This window comes from Moschus berezovskii, chromosome 15 (genome assembly GCF_049115385.1).
Source record: "Moschus berezovskii isolate FMDL1 chromosome 15, NW_MosBer_1.0, whole genome shotgun sequence".
Classification (NCBI taxonomy): domain Eukaryota; kingdom Metazoa; phylum Chordata; class Mammalia; order Artiodactyla; family Moschidae; genus Moschus; species Moschus berezovskii.
The window spans coordinates 30,352,648-30,369,379 of NC_142474.1; the positions used below are offsets into that span (position 1 = coordinate 30,352,648).

The following is a 16,732-nucleotide window of genomic DNA, read 5'->3' on the forward strand; positions in this document are numbered from 1 at the left end:
GCCCACCTTCCACGTTGGTGATGCAGACGCCGAACACAGACGCATACACGGGAAGGTACAAAAATGTGAGATGTGATCTACACGCTTTCCGCTTCATAAAAAAATATTTATTAGTTTAAACATTGCTTTGGAAAAAAAAAAAGACCACGATTAAAAAAAAAAAATCATTACATGTCTTTCCCTTCATGTTTGCCTCCCATCTCTGAAATCCAGCTCACGCGAGAATTAACACGGGGGCTCAGGGGCGAGAGGTGAGTTTCCCAGTGAAGTATCGTTTTGAGGGAGAAAACACCCCTGTGGCACCGAGGGCCCCGGAGGGGTCAGCAAGGGTAGTCCAGAGCGGGAGTGGGCAGGCCCTGAGAGTGGCGCAGCGGTAGCCCTGTACAAAACCCAGAGATGCTTGGTAGCAAAGGTCTGGTTTCCAAATGCATCTGATAAGAAAGTAAGTCTTGTTTATAAAAGGGGTTAGAAAGTGGGGCAAAGGTACACAGTGGGAAGCCCCGCTGAGTGGCTCAGACAGGCCCCACTATGGAAGGCAGAAGGGGGCGTGGGCCCTGGAGCCCCCTCACCCTGGGCTCCTGCCCCCGCCGGCCGGCCCTTCCCTCAAGGATGCCGACAGCTGACGATGGGAGCACAGTCCTCTTCTGAGAAAAATGTGGCTGATGGTGTTTAAAACAAAACAAAACATGAAGCTGTGACTTCTCCCCTGGGCAGGGATTCAAGGACAGCACCATTCAGGTGCCTGCAGCCAGCCCTGACTGCCCCCGCCACCCCAACAGCAGCCATCTGGGAGGGGTTGGTGGAATTTGCCTTTCTCCATCTAGAAAGAGGAGAGGGAATCCGGCAGGAACATGGGGAAGCCATTCGGTGCAGGCTAAGGGAAGAGAGAAAACCCAGTCCAGCTCTCCTCCAGCCCCAGCTCAGCACCTCAGGGCCCTGACTCGGGATCCCGCGGGAGCTCCCGAGAGAGGTGGGTGCAGGGGACGGAATGCATGTGTCACGAGCCTTAAGGAAGACAGGCTGGCGCTGGACCGGCAGCCGGATGCAGACCGGCAGCGAGCAGTGTCCTCATGGCACGAGGTGGGACCCCGGGCCCTCAGAAAAGAGAGAGAAGGGTGGATGAGATCGTTTACAAGACGGCAAGGCTCGGGAAGAAGCCAAAGGAAAGACAACTCTGAAGATAATGCCGAACAAGACCATTTCACGTGCCGGCCTCAGTTCCCTTAGCGACTCATGGAACTGGGGCCCAGAGCACCTGGGGAGTGGGGTGGCCCCCGTGGGCGGCATGAGCAGCATGGGCGTCAGGGACACCCTCCGGCGTTAGCAGCAAGGAAGGCAAGCCGCCCGGGAGGGTCAGCAGGAGTGGCCTAGGCGCAGCAGGACGGCGGGGCTGAGGGGCAGGCCGGCCCGGCCCTCAGAGAAGTGCACGCGCAGGAGGAGGAGGCGCCTGCGGTGGGAGCCCGGCTGCCCCCGGGGGGGAGATAGCACCTGGGCGCCCTGGCCGAGGTCGGCAGCTGCTGTGTGGTGAGCACCAAAGCCCAGAAGTGGGAGGGCCGCAGGCCTCTGTGGACGCCCGACCTGGATCCCACAGGCTGCGACCGCAGGCACAGCCCTCAAGCCGCCAGCAGTCCTCTGCTGCTGACGAGGGGTGGGGCGGACTCAGCCCTGGATGGCCGGGGTCGGTGGAACTCTCCTAACAGCCCCCGGACCCGGGCCTCAGGGCCACAGAGGAGGCCCTGGCCGGCGCTGACCCCTTCCTGGCTGCCGGCCTCCTGGGCTCCCCTGAGGCCCGCCACGTGCCCCAGCTGGGGGAGATGCAGCAGGCTCTCTCAAGGCTCAAACCCACCCTGTGCCTCCACCCTGTGTGTGTCCCCAGCCCCGTTAGCTGGGGCGGTGGCCGCCTCAGAGCCCCAGGTTGCTGTCCACGAGGGGTTGGGGGCAGCAGGGGAAGGGGCCCGGGGCACACACAGGTGAGGGCAGCCGCAGCCCATCGCTCGCCTGGCCTAGGAGATCCAGGCAAAGTCCTTGTCCGCGCCCCCAGTGGGGCTGTGGGGCCCCCGCGGCGAGCCTTCGTCCTCCTTGTCCCCCAGCAGTGCGTCCTCGGGGGCCAGGCCCACGTCGTCCTCGTCCTCGCCCAGCTCCTCCTCGCCCTCACCGCGTGGGTCCTCGGGGTCCTCCAGGAATGGCCCGTCACCCGCGAACAGCTCGGGAGAGCCCTCTGCGCCACCACCGTCCAGGGACCCGGCCCCGCCGCCACCTGCGCAGTCGGCACACACGCCATGGCGCCGCGAGCCGTGCTTGATGCCCACGCTGGCGGCCGACATGAACACACGGCTGCACAGCTTGCACACGTACTTCTTGTCCTTGCTGTGCACCTGCGGGGGCACGGCTGTCAGTGTGGGGGGCGGTCAGTTCCGGGATGGTGGTCAGTGTGGGAGGACAGAGGTCAGTGACGGGGGATGGCGGTCAGTGGGGGGGGCTGGCCGTCAGTGTAGGGGGAGACGGGATGACTGGGGGCCCTAGAGGGTGAGGTCTGGGTGGGGGGTGGAGACTCAGTCCACTAGGCTGGCCAGGGGTTGAGGCACAAAGCTAGGACAGACAGAACTGCAGGTGCCACCAAAACTTGTTCCCATTCAGAAGTGTGCTGGGCACCAGGCTGGTCGTGTCCCCCAGCAGGACTGGCCCCAGGCTCAGATTTCACTGGAGGTCGTGCTGTTCCCCACACCTTCCAGCAAAAATGGCAGAGGAGTCACCTCCGCCACACTCCAGCTTTTGTCTCACAAGGGGACAGATGGGACTCCAGTGGCCCCCGGTGGCTGGGGCATGGATGATGGGAGCCTCGGGACAGCAGCGACCAGGGGTGACTCAACCACCTGACTTCTGAGAAGCTGTCAGGACAGCCCAGAGCTGGGCTGAGTGCTGACCCACAGGGCAGGCAGGGCTGGGAGCTCTGAGGGGAACAGTGAAGCCTTTCTGAATTCTCTGACTGAGAGGCCTACGGAGGGACCCATCCATGTGCCTGGCCGAGTGCCCTGGACTTCTCAGTTCAGGGGTCCCGCAGATCACCTTGAAGATCTGCCCTACTGTGCCCTTCCTTACACTAAACCTCAACCACAAGGACCGAGGACCGCTGCCAGCCAGCCTGGGCAGGTTGGAGGTCAGACGCGGCCTGAGATGGATGTCAGGAGGAACTGGGCCTCCTCACAGAATCTGATTTCAGAACACGGCCTCAGATCATTAGGTCCAGGGGCTCTTCCTGCTTCTTTTCATTTGCTACTTTTGAATCCAGGACTTATGCAACCCTCTCCCAACCAGAGAGCTAAGACTTCAGTCTGGTCACAGCAGGGTTGGGCGGTGGGGGCAGCTCCTGGGGAGTCGTGGGAGCCTGTCCACCAGCACCAGATGGCCAGACACTTGTCTGAATGGATGCATGGATGGGCAAGGAAGGATGTGGGTGCTATGGTGGTGGGCTTGGACTCACTCCCTCACTCAGCTTACTCCGTTAGGGTCATGCCTGAGATCTCGCCTTGGCCTCCCTGGACGGTCAGCCCTGTGCCAGGACGCACCTGGGCCCCTCACTGCAGAGATGTGGCCTCTTTATGCCTCCTGGTGGTTTGCTCTGTTGGCCAGCCCATGCAGCCCTGAGGTGCCTTCACTCACCCCACCCAACGTTCTCTCCTGCCCCCAGCCCCAAGCCGCCTGACCTCCCTGTTTTCTCACCCACCCAAGGGTTCCTCGCCTTTTTGGTGACTCTGCCTCGCGGTTTCAAGCGTGACCTTCTCCATTACTTCCTGACCAAGCAAATACATCCACACAGCACCTGCTCCTGAGCTGCGAGCCAGGCAATCAGACCTTCCAGGGTCTGTGGGGTCCCATTGCAACTGCAGGGCCGGAGTGGGAGGGGCACAGAGGAAGTAGCTGCGTGGCAGGGTCCTGGCAGGGAAGGAGGCGCCTGCAGAAGCAGGGTTGGAGCAGAGGCGGTCTCAAGGGAAACCTTGAGATCTGAGGGGTGGGGAGTGGGCGATGTGCCCATCTGCCTTCTGCACCTGGGGCTGGGGGCAGAGCCAGTCAGGAGGGATATGGAGGGTCCCTGCTGTCCTGGTCTTTCCCACCACAGAGTGGACCCCACTTCAGGGCTTACCTTGGCATCCTGACACCCCACATCCCCATCCTGCCTGGACAAAACGTGCCCTGGACCGACCCCTGCCCACCCCATACTGACCCCGTGATGACCCCACGCCGCCCTGGCGTGGCCCCGCCCCTAGCCCCGCTCACCAGTGTGTGCCGCTTCATGTGCTCCCGCCTAGTGAACTTCTTCCCGCAGATCTCGCAGGGGTAGGGCCGCTCGCCAGTGTGCGAGCGCATGTGCCGCTTGAGGATGCACTGGTGCATGGCCGAGAAGCTGCAGTAGGGGCAGCGGAACTTCTTCCTGATGACCGTGAACTCGTTCACTGCAAGACAGACAAGACAGACGGCTGCCGGTCAGCCCCAAGCCCCGCCCAGCCCGCCCGCCAGGCCTGGGCCCGGGCCAGAGGGGCCTGTGCCCATGCTCTGAGAAAGCGCGCTTCTCAGATCAGCCGGAACCTCCTACATCAGCCCCGAAACACACGAGTCCACACGCGCGGCATCAACAGACCCATCTCCACACAGTCCACACCTCCACATGGCCACGACAGGGTATGGGTGCTGCCTGGTGGACGCAGCCTGGTGAGAGGCCGCCAGCCCCCAACACACAGCGAGCAGCCAGTCCCACTGTCCTTCCCCACGCTTCAGGGAGTGACACTGTGGGCCCCAGGCTGGGGCCACATTCTGGGGGTCTCATGGGGGATAGTCCCACTGTGTGAGGCCCACCGGGCACTAGGGCAGCTCATCCTGAGTGACGCCCCCTGTACTGGGCAGTCGCAGACACCACAGTCACCTCCCTGAGCCAAGGGGCACCCCATACCCAGACCCATGGCTCCTGGGTTGGTCACCCGCACTCACCAGGGTTGCTGGGAGGCCCTCCCAAGTGCTTGGTGGCACTTCCTCCCAGGATGGACATCAGTCTCAGGTGTCTGGAACCAACCCCCTGGTCCTCAGGCCACCCAAAACACTCACCGACTACATCCCAGCACCAGCACCCAAGGGACAGACCAAGTGTCCTGACCATCAGGCCAAAGGCAGGCAGGTGGAATGAATACCAGCAGCAGCAGGACCCCTCGTCAGACCCTGCCAAATACCCGCACCCAGCAGGGCCCAGCCACGGTCACGGCTGCCCCTGGAGGCACCAGGGGGAAGCAGACAAGAAACCAGTGGCCACAGCATGACACAGCGAGCAGGGCGAGAAGCTGGGGAAACTACGGTGACTGAAGCTGGCCTCTCTCGCCCAAGAGAGTCAGCCAGGCTGCTGGACATGTGGCAGGGTGGCTCCGTCCAACCCAGTTTCCCCAACCCCAGGCCACCTAGCATATCACATGGATCAGAGCCCTTGCCGCCATCTCCATGAGGGGTGCCCCAAGCCACCCATCCATTCTGCTTCTTAGGTCCCAGCCCCAGGTGGGTCGCCATAGAAATGATGCCCAGGGGATGGTGCAGTATGGCAACACCGAGTCCAGAGGCCCTGGACACGCCTATGTCTCCACGAGCATAGGGAAGTGGATGTTCACTCTGCACCTCTTGCCCTGAAACACACCGGGCAACGGGGAGCAGGACATTTTATTTTGCTTCTTAAACAAGCTGTTACTTTGCTGACAAAGGTCTGTATAGTCAAAGTTATGGTTTTTCCAGTAGTCATGTATGGATGTGAGAGGTGGACCATAAAGAAGGCCGAGCACAGAAGAACTGATGCTTTCAAGCTGTAGTGTTGGAGAAGACTCTTGAGAGTTTCTTGGACTGCCAGAAGACCAAACCAGTCCATCCTAAAGTAAATCAATCCTGAATATTCATTAGAAGGGCTGATGCTGAAGCTAAAGCTCCAATACTTTGGCCACCTGATGCAAAGAGCCAACTCACTGGAAAAGACTCTGATGCTGGGAAAGATTGAAGGCAGGAGGGGAAGTGGACGAGAGAGAATGAGATGGTTGGATGGCATTGCCGATTCAATGGACCTGAGTTTGAACAAGCTCCGGGAGATGGTGAAGGACAGGGAGCCTAGCGTGCTGCAGTCCATGGGGTTGCAAAGAGTTGGACACGACTGAATGACTGAACAACAACAAAAATCAAGCCATAGGTTTTCTCCTGAGACATCTTAAAGGGCATCTAAATAATCAAGCGGCCAGATCCCTTTATTTCCCAGAACATGGTCAGTGAGACTGTCCGCAGGGCCTGCTGGGAGCCTGGTTGACCTCATGGACCCACACTCTCCCTCTGTCATCTCCCGCATCCCATGGAGTCAGACACCAGGGATGCACTGTCCAGGATGACCCCTGTCCACGTACAGGCCGACAGCTTCACCAGGGGAGGCCATCACAGCCCCAAGATGGGCTGTGTGGACGTCATCACAGCTCAGAATCCATGCCACCCCCGGGCCCGCAGCCTGCCCATGTTTGTACACATAGAGGGGCTCCACGTCCCCACCAAACCTGGGCATGGCCACCAGGCCTCTCTCAGCATCCAAGCCTGTGCTAAGAAGTAAGGCATTTTCTCACGTCTAGAAACTTCCGACATGTGTGTGGCTGGGAGCCAGGGTGGGCGGGAAGGCACCGGGAGGGAAGTGGGTGAGACCAGGCGGTGAGAGGCGTGAACAGTCACCATTCACTGTCCCTTCACACGGGGGCCACAATAACATCTGTGGACTACATTTTCACAGTATGATTCTTCACTGTAAGTTCTTAAGTGTGCGGCTACATCACTATTTATTCAACAAACGTGGAAGTTGTTTCTATTTTTTTTACACTTGCAAACAGTGCCTCAATAAGATGCCTACTAGAGAACATTTGCACCTGGAGAGAAATCCTGAGAAGCGGCCGTGCCAGCTGCCAGGCCCTGCGTGCACCCGGGGCCAAGGCCATGGTCCACACTGACTCACAGGGCCAAGGCTACTCTCTGTACATGGGATACAGACCGTGGTTACCACTGTTAGCAGTACTGCTCCCTGCAAAGCTGTAGGCCTGGGTCTCAGATGCAGGCACAACCAGAGCATTTGGCAGCTCTTGGACCCTCGAGGAAGCAGCCCTTCCTGAGCAGGGCTCCAGCCCCTCACGGAGGACCATTGGACAGGTGGGTCCAGGTGAGGGTCCAAGACAGGACAGAGGGGAGGGCACCCAGCCTGGCACATCTGGACAGGCCACACCTGGCAGCTTCCAAGGAGGAAAACTTCCCACTCCGTGTCTCTCTTCCCACCTGAGCACCAGGCCCAGCCTAACCCGCCCCTCGATGAGGCAGTAGCAACACAGCCACCCACACAGGCCTCCAGGCTGTTCCCCCAGCACCAACCCAGTTTTCACATCGCACGGAACACAGCAAGTGTGCTACCTGCTCTGAGATGGAAAAGGAGCGTGAGGAGACAGCTTTTAGGTTGTTTTATTTCAAATAACCTTTCTGAGTTATTTTAGACTTTCTATTCTGCTTCTATAAACATAAAAATTAAAATTTGAATTATTTATTCTAGCTTGCATTTAAAAACCCAGACCTACATGTTAGAAAAAATACTTATTTCTGTACACAAGTGCTGTATTTTTCCCCTAGAAAAATAATTTAGTTGCACAAACGTGAGTGTGACCCCCATCCCCAGGCACACTGAACCTACCCACAATGATGCATTTTGTGTTTTCTTAACCTATTAGTTTCCTGCTAATATAAATGTCAATAATCTGGGTATCTTAAAGCATCAGACACCTGTTGTCTCTATCTTGGAGGACAGACGCCTGAGGTCAAGGTGTCACTGGGCTGCACTCCCTCCCAAGGCTCCAGGGGAGGGTCCTTTCTGCCTCTTCCAGCTTCTGGGGCTCCAGGAGTTCCCTGGGCTTCCAGCACCTCCCTCCCATCTCTGCCTCCATCTTCTTGTAGCAGTTCCTCTGTGTCTGTCTCCTCATCTGTCTCTTATAAGGACACTGGTCACTGGATTTAGGACCAACTGGATATTCCACGGAGAGCTTATCTTAAGATCCTTAATTAGGTCTGGAAGACCTTTTCCCAAATAGGGTCACATTCACAGATCCCAGGAATTAGGACATGCATGTGTCTTTGGTGGGGGGGGGCAACCCACTACTTTCATGAACAGTACTGAGAAAAATTCTCATTGACTGCTGTGATTAAAATAACTTTGTATGGGAAAGAAGCTAACACTTCCATAACTTGTGGTTTACAGTCTGTATATCTTAAAACACCTTTATACATCATGCAGTTCGATTCTCATCGATTCTCATAAATACCAATAAAGTCTTAAAAATGCAAACAGTGAAAAAGTAATCGAAATAAATGAAAAAACACAGATAGCATCAAATTGAAACAGACACTCTCTACCAGTCCACCCTGAAAACAGAGCCCTTTGGCCTGGAATTAAGTGGACAAGACGAATGGCAAGCTTGAAAATGAGGGAGCGAGGTCAGAATTTGGCACCAGATTATCTAAAGTATGAAATTCAGTAACACGGGGCTACAATTTTGGAGAAATGTACCTACAAGAGTACCACTCGGTGAAGCAGTGTTAGAGGAAGTCATGTCTCCGCCCAGCCCTGCAGAGAATCAGACTTGCGGTAAACTCACTGACCAGGGAACATTCCAGAACCATTTCAGATACTGAACTCGTGCCCTCTGCATTGGAAGTACAGAGTCTTAACACTGGACCACCAAGGAAGTGCCCAGAACCACATACTGAGAACTCCACCCACCTCAGCTTCCCCATTACAGTCTGCTCAGACCCTCGTCCACGGCCTCCTTGCCTATCTCTCTTGGCTGCTGCCAGGCTGGGCATCTGCTGTCTTCTCTTCTGATCTCCACTGTCTGTGTTAATCCTGCCCCCAGTTTCTGTATTCTGCAGCATCTGGGGCCCTGTGACTTGGCCAGGGCTGCCCTCCTCATGAGGGAGGGATTTCAAGAGAAGGTAAATAACCTGCCCGTGAGCACAGCTTTCATACTGACCACCCCAGAGCCACCCTGTTCTCCTCTACCAGCTCTCACATCGGGGTCATGGTCCCCTCCATGATCATCCCATGGCCAGACCAGGGCTGGCCCTGTGTTCCAGCATTGCCGATTCGGTTCAGAGCAGCCAGTTTAAGCCTGCTCCCTCCACCCACCGACGGCCCTGGGCATCCTAAAATGCTCCGTTTGATATACTGTGGTTTTTTCAGGAAATTTGCCATTTCCTCCAACTTGTCAAATGTATTAGTACAAAATTGTTCACGATGTTCCCTTATTATCATTCTAACATCTATAGTATCGTAGTAATGATTTTTTTATACCTGTTATTGACAATCAGCTTTCCTCTCCTCTCTTCTTACTGATCACCGTGATAGGAGTTTGTTTTACTAATCTTTCGACGTATCGGTGTTTGGTTTTGTTCATTTTCTGTTGTCCATATGCTTTTTATTTCATTGACATCTGCTCTCTGTTTCACTCCCCCTGCTTTTTGTGGGTTTAATTTGCTATTCTTTTCTCGCTTCTTGACTTCTCAAATTAAACTTACCTTCTTTTCTAATAGGTGCAAGAGCTATAAATTTCCCTTAAATAGGACTTTAGACGTAACTACAAGTTTTGATGTGTCATATTTTCATTATCATTCAGTTCAAAATATTTTGTAATTTCCATTGTGACTTACTCTAGTATCTTCCTGTTGCTGAGTTTTAAAATTTAACTTCACTGAGATTAGAGCACACATTCTGTATGAGTTCACTGTTTGACATTGCTTAGATCTCCATTACATTCCTGCTTGGTCTATTTGTAAATGTTTCCTATGCACCTGGAAAGTTTATGCACTTGTTTGGTGTGATGTACGACTTGGTTGACCATGTTGTTGCAAGCCAATACTTCTCTAAACAAAGATGCAAAACTCCTAAACAAAACAGCAAGCTGAGTCCAACATATAGGAAAAGAGCAGCATCTTTCGATTCAGTAGGTTTATTCCAGGTTAATATTTGAAAATTGTGTTCAAATCTTCTCTATCCTTGCTAATATTCTATCTGCTGATCTATCAATTACTGAGGAAATCTGTTAAAAATCCCTAACTCTAACTGTGGACTTCTTTCTTCCTCCTTTCAATGCTGTCAGCTTTCACTCCTTATGTCTAAAACCCAACCTGTGCATCCAGTATTCGCATTTCCCTCTGAACTGACTCTCTTGTCCTGTGCAGCAGCCTCTGGAGCAACACCCCTCTGCATTTCACTTTGTCTGATGCCGATGAGCCTTTTTAGGCGGGTGTTTCCTTGGTTTCTCTTTTTTATCTTTTTGTTGCTGTTCAGTCACTCAGTGGTGTTCAACTCTTTGTGATGCCATGGACTACAGCAAGCCAGGCTCCTCTGTCCTCTCTGTCTCCTGGAGTTTGCTCAAACTCATGTCCATTGAGTTGGTGATGCCATTCAACCATCTCATCCTGTCTCCCCCTTCTCCTCTTGCCTTCAATCTTTCCCAGCATCAGGTCTTTTCCAATGAATTGGCTCTTCACATCAGGTGGCCAAAGTATTGGAGCTTCAGCTTCAGTATCAGTCCTTCCAACGAATATTCAGGACTAATTTCCTTTAGGACTGACTGGTCTGATCTCCTTGCAGTCCAAGGGACTCTCAGGAGTCTCATCCAGCACCACAATTTGAAAGCATCAATTCTTCAGTGCTCAGCCTTCTTTAAATTCTTTGCTTTAAACCTTTCTGTGTTCTTATCTATAATACATGTTATCTACAAACAACAGATTTTCTTTGAAAAGCAGGCTGATAATCCTTTCTTTTTCCCATAGTGTTCAATATGTTGGTAATAACAGGACTATTGGTATATCTGGGTGCGGTCTGCATCTTGCTATGTATGTTCTATTTGTCCTTTTATGCTTTGTGTTTCTTTAACCTTCCTGGCTTGCCTTTTCTTGAGATTAATCAAGTACCATTCCACTTTTCTCTTCATATGTCTTTGAGCTGCACCCGATGATTTCTGTCACTGTTTGCTGTGACTTCGTAGAGAAGGCGAGAGTCATTCAGTCCCCACGGTTGCCCACCCTGCTACCCTTTGAGCTGTTCGTGCCATGTGTTACTCTCCTACTTGAGTCAAAAACCCCACAAAGAGCCATAAACTCTGCTTTAAATGCTCAGTCTTTCTACAGAGGTTGTTTTCCAATCTTTCCTGGTGGGTGACAGTGCAGCCCCTCCTTTCTGTTTCTCTGGCAGACGTTGTCTTCACGTGGCCCTGGTCTGTGAAGGGTACTTCTGCTGGCTATAGGATTCTGGTCTTGGAGTTTCTGCGGCGCCCTAGAGACTAGTGGCATTGTTTCTGTTGCAAAGTCAGACATCAATCTTGATAGTGTTCCTTTTACTGTCTCTTTTCTCAGGTTGCTTCCAAGGTGTCTACTTTTGTCTTTGGTTTTCAATAGTTTGACAGCAATGTGCCCACTTTGGGTGTCTGGTTGTTTTATTTTGGTGTCATTCGACTTTGGTTCACTGAGCTTCCCGAATCTGTGGAAGGATGTCTTCCATCAGTTTGGGAACATTCTCTGTTGTTGTCTCTCCTGACACTGCTCCACTCTGTTTTCTCTCCTCCAAACCCCAGTGCACATGCACTGGGCATTCCCACCTTTCCTCAGTGTGTCTTTGCTTGTCGCCGTGCTTTCTTTCCAAGTTTCAGCTGGATTTTCTCCATCACTATCTTCCAGTCCCTGTGCTCTGTCTTGGGTGGTACCCAGACTGCTCTACACTACTCAGCGCATCCCCAGCCTTACACTTTGCATTTTCAGTTCCATCAGATTCATTGAATTCTTTTCTACAGATTTTTCTGTCCCTCAAGGACTGCAGCCTTCAAGTCCCACCTGCCCTGATGACTCCCCAGGATGTGTGTGTACGTGTGTGTGTGTGTGTCTGTGTGAATGTGTGTCTATGTGTGGCTCTGCCATCACCGCTGGCCACCTGGACCCAATGCCAGGCTGCCTGCATCAGAGAGGCCCATACCCAGGTCCACCCCTATGTACCAAATGCCCGTTCCAGTCTGGCAGCCTCAAAAACCATTGTCCACAGGTGTCCATTTCTTGGGGCTCCTTATCTAACGCCCTGGGCAAGTCCATCCAGGCCATGAAAGTGCTCCTGGCCATACAATGAGCCAAAAGCACACCCCGTCATCCTGGCCAGGCCAGTAGAGCCCATGGAAACCTCAGGCCCCAGCTGGAGTCACCTCCGGAGGGGTCAGTCCCTCAGCCCAGGCCTCTAGGTCCAGAGGTGTTGACCTAGGAGAGACAGATGAGTTATGGGCCATGAGGACATGGCCGACTCGGGGAGACGGTAGCCTGCTAACCAGGTCCCTGACCAACCACCACAGGATGACCGTCACACCTCCAGAAAGGAAGCCTGAGTGGACACATGAAAAATCCACATCAGCACAACACCAGCCCCTCCCACTGACACATCCTGGTTTCAAACGCACAGAAATAGGATTTGATTTATTTCAAATTACAAAACATGCGCTCAAACTCTCCCTCCTTGAAGGTTTTTTCTTCAGGGAAATAATGGAACCTACAGACCTGTCTTTAAATAACTACCTGAGACAGAGGAAGTGGATCTCAGAAGCCTGGTAACAAACACACAGCAGCCAGCACCGCAGCAAAACCAGCTTGAGACTGACCAGCACTGCTCAGAGCTTTTAACCCACTGCTGTAGGAGTCTGTACACTGGGGAAAATTGCCCCTTAGAAGCATCGTAATTTAAATATCAAAGCTGATTTAATGTCACGGATGTTGCAACTATTACTGCAAAGCCGACATCTGCATCACCCTGAGTGACACAGGGCCGAGGGGATTGTGGGGCAGAGGGTGGATGGAAAGCAGCCACAACCACACCGGCTCACCCAGGACACGCTGAGCATGTGGGTTCTGGGCACTGGTCCCATGGGGATGTGCCCAGTGGACAGGCATCTGGCCGGCAGCCCTCGCGTCTTACCTGGGCTGGGGAGGCGGCCGGCTCCCTGGGCTCCGTCTGGCCGGTCACCAGAGCGGGCATCCGGGGCTCTGAGTGCAGGAGGGCGAAGGGGCCGGAGGGAGGTGACTTGGGCTGGTGCCAGGTCCTGGGGACACAGGAAACGAGTCTCACCCGTGTGAACAGACACCAGCTGGTGGGCCGTGGAGAGTTCGGGGAGCATTGTCCTTGGCCATCCTGCAGTGAGCCACATGCTGCCATGTCATGAGGCCTGGATCTCGCTGGACGAGGTTTCTATTTGCTCACCACTCCCAAGCATCTGGGTCTCCACACATGCCTTGTCTGGGGGGTGGTCTGGCTACCACCGGGGATTCTACACAGAAAGTCAGAACCCACGGCAAGGATACAGCACATGCCCAATCGTGCCTGGAGGGAGGATCTTCTAGAAAGTCCTTTTAGGTATGTCAACCTGGCTATTTACCTGTAAGGGTGGTAATACCTAAGTCAAATGCCCTTTCATACATAGAAGAGTGTTTAAGGTCCCATATTAAGCCAGACTCAAGTGAAGGTCTTTAATTCATGTAAACACCAGAAGGAAATATTCTTTAAACCACAGTCAGAACAAAACCCAGCTGCTTCCCTGACAGACATCGGGGGCAGTGCACGGAGAAATGTGGGCAGGGGGGCCTGTGGCTGGCGGCCTCGTCCAGGGCAGACCTCGCCTGCAGCCAACCCAGGTCTGCATTTTCTCCTGTAGAAGCACATCGTTCCATAGAGACAGGACAGCACTGCCACTGCTATGAGGAGATAGATCCTCGTGTGTTCCCAGTAGCCAAGATGGCGACACGCACAGGATGTTGGGGTTTCTAGGAGGTTCGGGACACACCGCCCTAGGGCCTCAGCCTCCAGTGACCAGAGCAGCTGCTTCATCTCCAGTTCGTTCCCGAGAAATAAAGGTTACTTGTGTTCTCATGGCATTTTTCAAAGTCCCTCCTGGATCAACACACACCCACAAACATGGCTTGGGAAACTGCGTTTGGCACCATAGAGGTGCTTGCCATGGTTTCTATTCAGCGAACAGAGACTTTTAACCAGTGGGATGTCAGCCTCCTACTGCAAACGTAATAAAAGCAAAAAAAAAAAAAAATCAACTTAAACTGAAGCAAAATGAAAAGTACACAAGTCCTCTAGCGGAGAAATCAGTTTAACAGTGGAGATCCACCAACGAAACCATCTGTGGAGCTTAACTGCCAAGCCAGACGTGATCAGACCTGAGAGAACAACTGAACTTGGTTTTCTAGGAGGCTCCAGAACTGTTCAGAAAGGACCTTCAGTCACTGCTAGGCACCGTCTGCAGATCTGATGGTTCTCTTAATTAAATGTGTGCCGATACCACCCCTTCCTTCTGCAACACTGCGTGCCCAGCAGGCCACACTGACCACAGGGCTCCCCTCTGAAGACTGGGACGACCTGACAGGGCCCAGGAGACCCACTCAGCACACCGCACACCATGGAGCCACCCTCGTCAGATACCATGATGAAGACGTGCCCTCCCCCTGCTGCTCCAGCCATGAGCTACGGCTGCTGGGACGTCAGCCCAACAAATCCCCAACATCACAAAAGGCTTAGGCCCAGAAAAATCTTGTTAACAAGCAGCTCGAGGAGCTGGGAGTTAGAGTCAGGAAAGAGACCCTACAGCCCCCTCATACCAGACCAGGAGTGAGGGACTCCTAGCACCTTGGCACAGGGCCCCACCTTCCTTCTGGGCCGCCCTGGAGGAAGCATGGCGGCCTCTGTGTGTCTCTGCATTATATCAGTGGTGCCCAGTGTGAAGCCATGCTTTCCTTCCAGTGTGTCTTTACGTCCGCAGCGCACACTCCATCTCATGCTGCCCAGGGTGGTGGTCTCCAGGGGCTCAGGCCCATGCTGGGTGGCACCCTGGAGGGATTCCCCATCTGGCCAGGGGACAGGCCCATCCCTCCCGTGACCACGTGGTTCAGCACAGAGGGGCTGCTACCACCTCCTGGGGCCTCTGACACACAAGGTTCACGCACCAACTAGGAGAACCCAAAAAAAAAGCCAGAACAACCGTTCTGCCCTGCAGGGGATCCCCCCACCTCCCCACACCCTATCCCAAGATGCTCCTGCCACGACACCAACAAAGCTGCCAGCTGTCCCTTCAGCTCCTGTGGACTTGCCAATTCTAAACCCCAGATGCTGCAGATGCCCTGGGACCACTTCCTCAACTACCGGTTTTTGCCAACACATTCAGGGTTTGATCTGAGAAGTGAAATGAACTGACATCAGGGAGCGTTTGTCAGACGGACTTGGTTTACGCGTCCATGTTTTATATTCACAACAGCTGTACAAGTGACACTATTCCCATTTCTCAGATGCAAAGAAGTGAGACTGAGACACGTTTTCAAAAGTGGTTTCATCAGCCTTGCGGGATTCAGCCCTGGGTCTGACTTCACAGTCAGGTTTTCCTGCAGCCCCAATGGCCACCTTCCTCAGACTCTGGCAGGAGAAGCAATGAGAACAGGTACGCTGCTCTCCACATTGGTCTTTATTAGCCATACGCAATAAAATCAGAGACACTCAGGATATTTTAGTGCCCATGAAAGCAAAGTTGTGAAGATATTGTTTTCAAAATTAGAGTGAAAATTAAAGACACTCTTCCCAGACGCCCAAAACCGGCTGCAGCTTTTCCTTTGCTTCCTTCAGTGGTGCTCAGGGACCACGCATGGCCCCACCAGCCACACACACTTGAACTGTAGGACCCTGGACGAGCCCCTTCCCCACACCCTTTGCACTCAGCTTGGGGTGTGTCGTCCTGCTTCCTAAAGAGAAACAGGGCCACACCTGGCTCTTCCTCACGGACACCAACCTGCCAGGATGGCTGGAGACATAGTCTCGGTCCCCTGCGCACCCAGGACAGGGGATGTTCAGAGCACCTGAGCCTAGGGGGAGCAGCTCCGCCCAGGCGGCCCCCCCCACCCCCGGGCGCTCAGTCAGCACCGCTGTACCTTATGGGCTTCTTGGATCACTCTGTCATTTGCTTCCGAGCAACTGGAATTCAGCAGGAGGCATTTAAGGTGTAAGCACAACCCTCAAATCCTTTCCACATCTGAGGCGGGGGCAGCGGCACTGCCCAGTGAGGGCGGATCCGCACGCTGGCCACGCCCCAGGCAGGTCGAGGCGGTGCCGGCGGGGCGTGGCCAGCAGAGGGAGCCCGAGTTCGGCAGTCCGGAGGCGGCCGTGGCGCCTGTCCTCTGCCAGGCACAGCGGTGCACTTGTCAGCTGATCAGGGTTTGGGGTTAGATGCCTGATTTCAGGGCTTCCCAGGCGGCGCAAGTGGTAAAGAACCCGCTTGCCAATTCAGGAGATATAAGAGACGCGGGTTCAATCCCTGGCATGGCAACTCACTCCGGTATCCTTGCCTGGAGAATCCCATGGACAGAGGAGCCTGGCGGGCTACGGTCCACGGGGTCGCAGAGTCGGACACGACTGAAGCAACTTAGCAAACACCCACGCACGCCTCGACTTCAAGTATGAAACATTCGGATAAGCACACGGCTGCTTCCCTCCCAGTGCCCCCGACAGCCCCCCATCGCAGGCCCCGCGACCCATCTCGACCCCCACGTTCGCATGGCAGCCTCAGCATCGCATCATGGGCTGAGGCGCGTCACTCCCGCCGACTCTGGGCGCCACGGCACT

The 16,732-nt window shown here is 54.3% G+C and overlaps 1 protein-coding gene across 1 annotated transcript in view; it reads right to left on the reverse strand.

Annotated features, from left to right (window-relative positions):
* Window positions 1–71: 71 nt before the first annotated feature.
* ZBTB46 (zinc finger and BTB domain containing 46) overlaps window positions 72–16,732 on the reverse strand; it is a 49,932-nt gene continuing 33,271 nt past the window's right edge. The window contains exons 4-5 of the mRNA XM_055433278.2: window positions 4,276–4,451; window positions 72–2,375 (exon numbers count right to left, since the gene is read on the reverse strand). Coding sequence (XP_055289253.1) covers window positions 2,004–2,375; window positions 4,276–4,451 — 548 coding nt within the window. The 3' untranslated portion in view covers window positions 72–2,003. The remainder of the gene's footprint in view (window positions 2,376–4,275; window positions 4,452–16,732) is intronic.